The following is an 8,961-nucleotide window of genomic DNA, read 5'->3' as shown; positions in this document are numbered from 1 at the left end:
ACGACCTCACAAAATGGTAATATTCTTCCATACGAAAGGGGGTACCGGTGGAGACCGAAGGAGGGCAGTATAAGATACAAAACCTGTCAAGCCATCCCCCACGTCCCCATTTCCTACACAAGATGGCCTCCCCATCCCACTTTCCGTCCCAAAAGGAAACAGCGCTCAGTCCTTACACAGCGACCTCTCGATCAATCCTTACAGCTCTCCATCAATCCTTACTGAGCGATCAATCCTTCAATCCTTACAGAGCGATCTCTCGATCAATCCCTACAAAGCAAACTTTCGATCAATCCTTACAAAGCGACCTCTCCATCAGCCTCTCCAGCGACCTCTCGATGAATCCTTACAGAGCGACCTTTCGATCAATCCTTACAGCTCTCAATCAATCCTTAATCCTTACAAAGCGACCTCTCGATCAATCCTCAATCCTTACGAAGCAACCTCTCGATCAATCCTCAATCCTTACAAAACAGCCTTCCTATCAATCCTTACAAAGCGACCTCTCGATCAATCCTCAATCCTTACAAAGCAGCCTTCCGATCAATCCTTACAAAGCGACCTCTCGATCTGCCTCTCCAGCCTCTCGTACTCCTCGTCCTTGGCCCCCTCGTCCACCTGGTCCCAGTGGAAGTCGTCCACGGGGCTCCTCCTCTCCCCCTCCCCCTCCTCCACGGCGAACGACACGGTCAGTCCTTTATGCCTTCGCCTGTCCAGGTGTCCGGTCAGCTGGGGGACCAGGGAGCTCGCTCTCCCCGCGCCGGGGGAGTCTACCACAGCAGCCGCAGCAGCAGCAGCAGCATCACCACCACTGCTCGTCCTCTCCACACCTCCTGCCTGTACCGTCGCCGCCGTTGTCGTTGTCGTCGTATGCTTCTCATCTTTCTCGTCTTTCTCATCTTTTTCGTCTTTCTCCTCCGACCCTGAAGTGAGGAGTCGCCTGTCAGATTGCGAGCCGGCCAAAGAGAGAGACGACGAGCCCATGCCATTGCCATTACGACCTACGTCATTACGACCCACGCCATTACGACCTACGCCATTACGACCTACGCCATCACTAACTACGCCATTACGACCTACGCCATCACTAACTACGCCATTACGACCTACGTCATCACTAACTACGCCATTACGACCTACGTCATCACTAACTACGCCATTACGACCTACGTCATCACGACTTACGCCATTATGAGGCGACGACAGGGTCCTTGACAACTCCAAGATGTCGGCGTCTCTGAACAAGTTGTCCGCCACGATGTTCCGCGGCTTGTGCTGGTCCCCGCCCCCGCCCCCCTCGCTCACCGCGGCGACAGACACGTGAACCCTCCTCTCTTCACTCACCTCCGACCCCGCCCTCTTTCTCTTCTCCACCACGTCAGCAGCTACAGGACTCGTTGATACATCATTATCATTGGTGCTCCCATTCTCCGAGGCAGAAGTTGCTTCGGGTCCGACGAACCCCGGCCCTCCGGATTGCCCCCCTGCTGCCGTGTTTAAATTTATCTTACTCAACTTCCCATGATCCTCCACATTCTCCGAGCTGCTCTCAAAAGACGACTGGGCCTTGGTCAGTATCCGGTCAACCAATTTCCGAGCAGCCTCGTCCTCGTCCTCACCGGAGATATTCAGGAAGGAACCCTGACCATCCGCATCCCCCGCCCCCTTGCCACCACCACCCGCCTCCTGAACCATCTCCTGCCCGCCTCCGCCTCCAGGTCCCATCTCGCGGTCTACAGGTGTAGCATGGTCCCTCTGAGCCCCCGTCTGTCCGGTCCTCTCAGTCTCACTGGAAGCCTTCGCGTCTGCAGCTGCAGCAAACGACGGCTGGTAGGTGGACAGATCAGACGTGAACAAATAATCTCCCTCCTCCTCCGGGAACTTCACGGAAAAGGCTGCCGTCTCAATTGGCGGCTCGGAAAAACCACCAGCGACCCTCTCCTTTCCCTCCTCCTCGTCACCATCATCATCTCCGATCTTGCGATCACGGCTTGCCGACGTCGTCCCGAGCCCGTCGTCGTCGTCCAACGGCCCATCCGTGACGTCGTCATAGCCGCCCGAGTATCTTCGCGTGTGTCGGTGTTCATGTCGGTGGGAGTGTCGGTGGGTGTCTCTCAGCTGCTCCTCCAGTACCTCGATGAGCGCGTCGATCCCGCTGACGTCAGACCCACACTCGCTGACCCTGTCCTCGATTACCTCTGTGACCTCGTCGCTGACCCCTCCTCCGCCCATCCCGCCCGTCCCGCCCTCCACCCCCGTCACCACCACGTCAGGGATGAATCCTACCGATACGGATTTCTCACCGACACCGTCACCGACACCAACACCGACGTCCGTGGATAGATAGCTCTCGCCACCGATACGATCTGCCTCTACGACATGCCCATCGCCGTCACCGCTGATAAAAGAGGAATTCTCCTTGACGCCATCGGCAGATGCTTGAAGTTCTCGGATATCGCAAGCCGAAACGTCATTCTTCTTCTTTTCATCAGCCGCCACCGACACCTGCTTCTCTCCGTCTGCCGACACCGTCAGGCCCGTGTCGTCAGAGGGCGTACCAGTACCACTAGCGGGTGAGGACCCGGCCTGACTTTTCTCCGCACAAAGTTTCCTCTGCCTCCTCTTTCTCCTCCTCCTCTCCCCGGCCTCCGAGCTCCCGTCCCCTCCGCCGACACCACCCACCTCCCTCCTCCCCCCGCCGCTCCCCTCCCCACTCTCCAGATCTGCCATGTAGTTGCTCTCCCTCCTCCTCCCCGCTCCCTCCCCTGAGGCGTCCGACCCGCTCTGCTCACACGGACTCGCTGTCTCGTTTTCGGGCGGCGGTAGTTTCCTAGAGCTATGGCGTCCAATCTCCATGGCAACCGCTGGGCTACCCTCACCCTCACCAGTCTCGATGACCCCTGCGTTTTTGTCGTAGTCCACGAAGGTAGAGGGAATAAACTTTCCAGTACAGTCCGGAGTCTGTCCTTGAGGGGGCTCCACCGCGCGAATTGCATCAGACCCGAGCTTGTCTGAGGGATATTTCTCTCCGTCTCCACTGCCTCCTTCTCTCCACGCCGTCTCCAGGTTCACCTCACTCGAGTTTAGCCCCTCGCCAACAACCTCCCTCGTCTCTTTATCTGCTCTCTTCAGTCCCACAACCCCCTCCCCCACAACAACCCCCACCCCTACAGCCCCCTCCCCTTCACCAACAGTGGGTTCCATAGCACGTCCATTGTGCACACCTCCAAGCCTACCCTCATGTGACCTACTCTGGCCTTTCAAGATATCCGCAGTCACCTCCCCTGTCACCACAACACCCTTTTCTTCTCCTCCCCCACTAGCCCCCTCGACAACTCTCTCGTTTTCTGGCAACATAGGAGAGTCTTCACCTACAATAGGTGCCGTGACGTCATCCACATTTGCCGTTCTACCAATCCCCCTCGCCCTCCCCCTCGCCCTCGTCCTCCCGTCTACAACGTCATCAGCAGCGTCATACTTCCGGCCGGGCGTGTTGACGGACAGACTCAGGACTTCTGGTTGACCCCCTTGACCCCTGTGGGCCAGGTCCTGGTGTCTGAGGACGGACAGTGTACTTCTGGTGGCCTCGAACTCTCGCCGGTCCACAAGAGGAACTTCGGTCAGGGCCTGATGGTGTTTGGCGTAACGATCCTCCTCTCTCTCGACGCACTTCGTGCCCACGATCTCCGCCCGTGAGGAGTCCCCCACCCCAACACTTTCAGCAGACACCCTATCGTCTGCTGCCACGTCACCGCCAACCGCCACCCCTTCCCCTACACGCTGCTCTCCACCCACCCCACCAACCTCCTTCCCGCCCTCACCTCTCGGCATCTCGCCAAACCTCGGCGCTGTCACGTCACATTCAACATTTCCATCCTTCTCGTGATCTGTAGGAATCACCTGACCACCTCCAGAGGCGAGAGGCGAGGGTCCCCCCGCGGTGCAGCGAGTTTGCATTACCCTGTCGTCGGCGCCCACCCTGTAAAGACGCGGCGTCGGCTCTGCCACAAAACTGTGGTGGTAGAAGGAGGAAGCAGGCCCTGCCTCTCTCGTCTGTCGACTCCCCGCGTCATGGGCCGCCCCCTCGAGCTCTCCCTCAGAGTCCAGCCTCGTGTGCTCCGTCCTGTACCCCTCACGTCCTCCCCCGCTGGTCACCAACCTCCGGGACTTGTGCTTGTAGTGTGGGTGGACCTCCACGTCCATTTCCTCCTCTGAAGCGTCTTCATCTTCTCTTAGAGCTATCTGGTCACCAGATTGACCACTTCCTCCAGCCTCTAGAGGCGGGCTTCGGACGTGACGATCTTTCGTCCGTCTTTCTTTCCTGTCTCCTCTCATGTCATCATCTTTGTGTCTTTTCTCCTCCTCCTTTCTATCCATCTCTTGCCTCAATCTCTCCGCCTTGGCCACCCCATCTACCTCTCTCCGCGTGTCAACCAACACTCTATACTCCGGTGTTTCTTCCTCCTCCTCCTCCTCTCTACACCGACTCGTCTTCTCCTTCACCTCAACCGTGCTGTGCGTCACAACCACCATCGCTCTCGACGCTTCAGGCGACGCCACATCGGCCGACCCTTGACCTTTATTAACGATGACGTAATCTTTGACCCCGCACATCTCCTGCTCGATGTCGGACACGCTGGCGCGCTCATCTCGCGCTAACAGTTTGGAGTAGGTCTCATCGTCATCATCCCCCTCCTCGCCGTTCCCCGCGCTCTCCTCACTATCGCCCACGTACCCTCGGATCACCGTCTCAGGCGGGCTGAGGTCTCGGTAGAAGTACTGACCATGCCGCTTGCTCCCGTCCTGCAGGTTGGCCGCCAGAGCCCGAGACTTCTTCCTCATCTCCACCGCCTCCTCCTCCCTCTCCTTCGCCTGCTGGATCAGGTACCGGTTCTCCCCCGTCTTCTCCATGGGGATCGTGGTGATCTCACCCTCCACACGCCCGCCAGCAGCTCTGACCTCGGACCTCACCCCGGGTCCCACCCGCCCGCCTCCTCCACCCGTCTCCATGGAGACCTCTGTCGGCCTCGTGGCCATCTTGTGTTTGCTACGACTACGTTTCGACACCCTCTCCCCTCTGTCTACTTCACGCTTGCAAACTTTCTTCAAGCCTCTCTTCGACCTTCGACCCCCTGACCTACTTTCCGCACCCTCCCCCATACCAGCTGTGTTACTTCTATTTTTATCCGACCCTTGTCCAGGCCTCCTCAGCCCGGTGTAGCCCGCCTCCTGGTCACTCGTTTGACCTCTGACCTCAGATTCGGGCAAGTTCACCTTGTCCAGCTCAAAGCCTCCCTCCCCCCTAGCCGCGTCTTCCACGGGAGCCAAGTCCACTATAAGCTCTTGGCCCACAGACTTGGCCTTACTTATTGCCTGACCTTGGCCTACTTCCTCGTCCCCTGTCCAGTTCTGGAGTACTTTTGGCATCTCCGTCTTGCGCGTGCCGTGACGGACAACGACTTCAGGGTGACGTGCCTCGGGCGGCTTGAGCTTCGCGTCGTTGAGTCTAACCTCCCCCTCTGAGAGACTGTCGCTACATGATTCGGACGCTGGGATATTCTTCATGTTAACTCGCGGGGACGTTTTCGGGGACATGGTATTATTTGGGGTCATTTTGGGGGACCATTTATCCCCCTTATGTCCCTCCCTGCCAGACGGGTACTTTTTACCCGCAACTTTTTTCTCCCTCGGCAAAGGGGACATTTTCCCCTCTCCACTGCTCTCCTCGGCTGACAGTGATCTACGACTACAACTACTCTCAGAACGTTCCCCGCTAGAGGAACTCTCCTCCTCCTCCTCCCTCTCCCTCTCACTCTCCCTCTCCCTCCCCCCGTCCGCCTCATCTTCCCCCTCCCCAGCGCCCCCAGCAGCACGCGACTCACTCTCAGGCTTTTTACTGCTCTGGGCCTTGCTCCCAAAGTCCGGTCCGTGAAGATGACCCACGCTCTCAGACTTGCGCGGCGATGAGGCCATCTCGGATTCGATCTCCGACACCTCGTCCGCGGTATCGGCACCACCGTGGCCTCCTCCACCCCCTCCGCCCCGGCCGCCTCCGCCCGACGACTGTTTGCCGGCCTTGTTGCTGACCCCTGACCCTTCCCCTCTGGGGTCAAGGTCGGGTTTGTTGGCCGCCGTGTCCTCGGCGTGGGCAGCGGCGCTGGAAGTTGTCGAGGATTTTTTCTTCCCTTCCTCCTTCGTCGCCGCTCTCCGCGAAGCCACATCTCTCCTTTCGGCGGCTGCTTCTTCTCCGCTCTTCTTCTTCTTCGCCTTCTTCGACTTCTCTTTCTGGTCCTCTTCGACTGTCTCTTCCTTGACATACGTGCCAGATCCCTCCTCCTCCTCCCCGTCCTCATCTTCCTCAAAATCGTTGTCGTAGTCGTCATCAGCTCGGCTCCGCTCGTCTTCCGTCTTGGCCAGCATCCTCGCCTTGTACTCGTAATAACTCTCGCCCTCAGAGCAGCTGCTATCGGAGACGGACTCTTCCCTGCTCGCCTTCGTCTTCTTCCTCTCCTGCTTCTCATCTATCTCTTTTCTTCCTCTGTCTCTGTTTTCTTTCTTACTTTTCTCTTCTTTCTTCTTTCTTTCCTGCTTCTCGGACCGATGACCCGAGTGCCCTTGGTGCTTCCGGCCCTTGATGGGGGCTCGGGCTCGCTCGTCGGCTTCGCGGAGCACGTGTGACGTCTGTTGCCAAGGACGCGAGACCATGGCCCCGCCCTCCTCCTCCTCGTCACTGCCGCGTTCTCGCGAGTACACGTCGTGGTAGGAGTAGTCTGTGGGCGGATAAACCGGGAACTAGGTTAAAAACAACAACAACAACAACAACAACAACAACAACAACAACAACAGCAACAGCAACAACAGCAACAAAATAAAAACAAGAAATAGGGTTATTAGGATGAAAATGAAACAATATTACTATCACAGTGATTTATCTGAATATCTGGCTGAACACAAGCCAATAGTGGTGGGCAAAATCCTGATAACCTATCCAGATAACCGGATAATTCTCAATGAAACACTATCCGAATTCCGACTCTTAAACTCTCTTTCCTAACCCGTCTGCCGAAGTGGGTGCACTCATTTCTTGAAGTGGTTCTAACCTGTTTGTCGAAGTCATTCTAGCCCATTTGCAGAAACGGTTCATAATAACACATTTCACTGCCGAAGAGGTGCACTAACATCCGGATTTTTACTAAAGCGACTCATTGCCCAGCCCTACAAGCCAACTAACCAACTGACGTAGAGTGTATGTTGGAGGTGGGAAGTTCACATGATATAAAGTCGCAGCCTACTTTTCGATAAATAATGAAAAAAAAAACCATTCTGCCATTGATTGGGTCTTCAATAACATAACTAAATTATCCTAAGCATATAACAACCATACCCCCGTCTTCAGAAACCATGTATGTTCTGTCGACGCTAGGAAAAAAATAAGTTTCCATGATAAACTTATGTCACATAAATTTGTCAAATGAAAATCCTTGTAAATGACCTCTCAGTCTTTCAACCATCTTCCTTTGCGTACAAAGGGCGTAAAACTTTAAATAAAACTGACACACACTGGTGGTTATAAGTTATAAATCAAAATGCTCTTTAAAAAATTATGATGGCTTCTATTTTGGGAATTTTAAAATTATTATTTGGGGGGGGGGGTGTTTATGTAATGCAGTAGGGTGACCGCTACCTGAATTGACAGAGTCATCACAACATTATATGATATGACATAATAACATGACATAACGTGACATCCAGCTGATGATGGAGCCAATCAGCCTGCCCACACTGAAATGGACCCTCATGAAGAGGGGCGAGGAAGCATGGAGCATACCGTCTTCCTAAGACCCCAGTTCTACATTCAAGTATTCAAGTAATAACACGACAAGACACAGACTGACACAGACTGACAACTGACCTGTGTAGAATCCAGTGTCTGGTGCAGGCTCAGTGCAAAAGTGACCAACAGGCAGTGTGTGACGTCAGCAAACAGAACGGCACGCGCAATGAGGAGAGGTGAGGTGAGCCACGCATGCACAGTGAGTGAATGACGTCAGCGATTGTTGACCAGTACTGACGTCAGCGAGTAGTCTTTAGTGACGTCAGCGAGCACCACAGCACACATCATATGGTGAGATGAGGTGAGGCACGCACGCACGCCCGCACGCATGCACGCACGCACGCACGCACACTACGCATTGAGTGAGTTAGTGAAACACCACCTAAAGTTACGCACAGCAAAATATGAACAAACTTGCAAACATATTATCAAAACACATGCGTGAACACACATACAAACACACACACGTACACACCCACACACACACACACATATATGTAAAACACCTAAAAAGCTATTCACACACAAAACCACACACACACACACACACACACACACACACACACACACACACACACACACCGGTGAAGAGATCCCATAAATGCCATAGCCAGCTATATATATATATATATAGCCACTGGGAACAGTGTTCTAGAAACGCTGGCAGTTCAGTTCACGAGAGTAATAATAATAATAATAAATAGCATTTTCATAACGCAAATCTCCGCTCAACAACAATCTCTAAGCGCTTCACAATCTGTACTATTACCCCAGCATACCTGAGAACATTCTTGAACAACCTCAACTTTCTGGGAAGCATACAGTGCAAGCAGCCATTTATAACCGCTAAAACACTAACATACTGACTAGATCTTTCACTGTCTATGGCCGGGTACCCCTTCCCACATGGGTGAAGAGAGGTAAATTCGTATATATATAAAGTGCCTTTCCCAAGGACACAACGTCGGGCCCGCGGCTTGAACCTCCAACCTCTCGATTACGAGTCCGGCGGCCTAACCACTAGGACTAAGACACAGCAACCAGCCAATTTCTGACAAAGATAGTACAAGACAAGATGGGCCACTTCTCTCTTTGAGCCAATTAAAAAAGTGTCCTCAAAATTTGGT

At 54.4% G+C, this 8,961-nt stretch overlaps 1 protein-coding gene across 1 annotated transcript in view; it reads right to left on the bottom strand.

Annotated features, from left to right (window-relative positions):
* Window positions 1-8,961, bottom strand: part of LOC118478652 — a 63,428-nt gene that overhangs the window by 10,285 nt on the left and 44,182 nt on the right. Inside the window, exons 9-12 of the mRNA XM_035972669.1 lie at window positions 6,599-6,770; window positions 5,814-6,460; window positions 3,172-5,570; window positions 555-3,126 (exon numbers count right to left, since the gene is read on the bottom strand). Coding sequence (XP_035828562.1) covers window positions 555-3,126; window positions 3,172-5,570; window positions 5,814-6,460; window positions 6,599-6,770 — 5,790 coding nt within the window. The remainder of the gene's footprint in view (window positions 1-554; window positions 3,127-3,171; window positions 5,571-5,813; window positions 6,461-6,598; window positions 6,771-8,961) is intronic.

The sequence above is a fragment of the Aplysia californica genome, unplaced genomic scaffold (assembly GCF_000002075.1).
Source record: "Aplysia californica isolate F4 #8 unplaced genomic scaffold, AplCal3.0 scaffold00787, whole genome shotgun sequence".
NCBI lineage: Eukaryota > Metazoa > Mollusca > Gastropoda > Aplysiida > Aplysiidae > Aplysia > Aplysia californica.
Note: the sequence above shows the minus strand (reverse complement) of the source record. Positions and strands in the feature narration are given on the sequence as shown.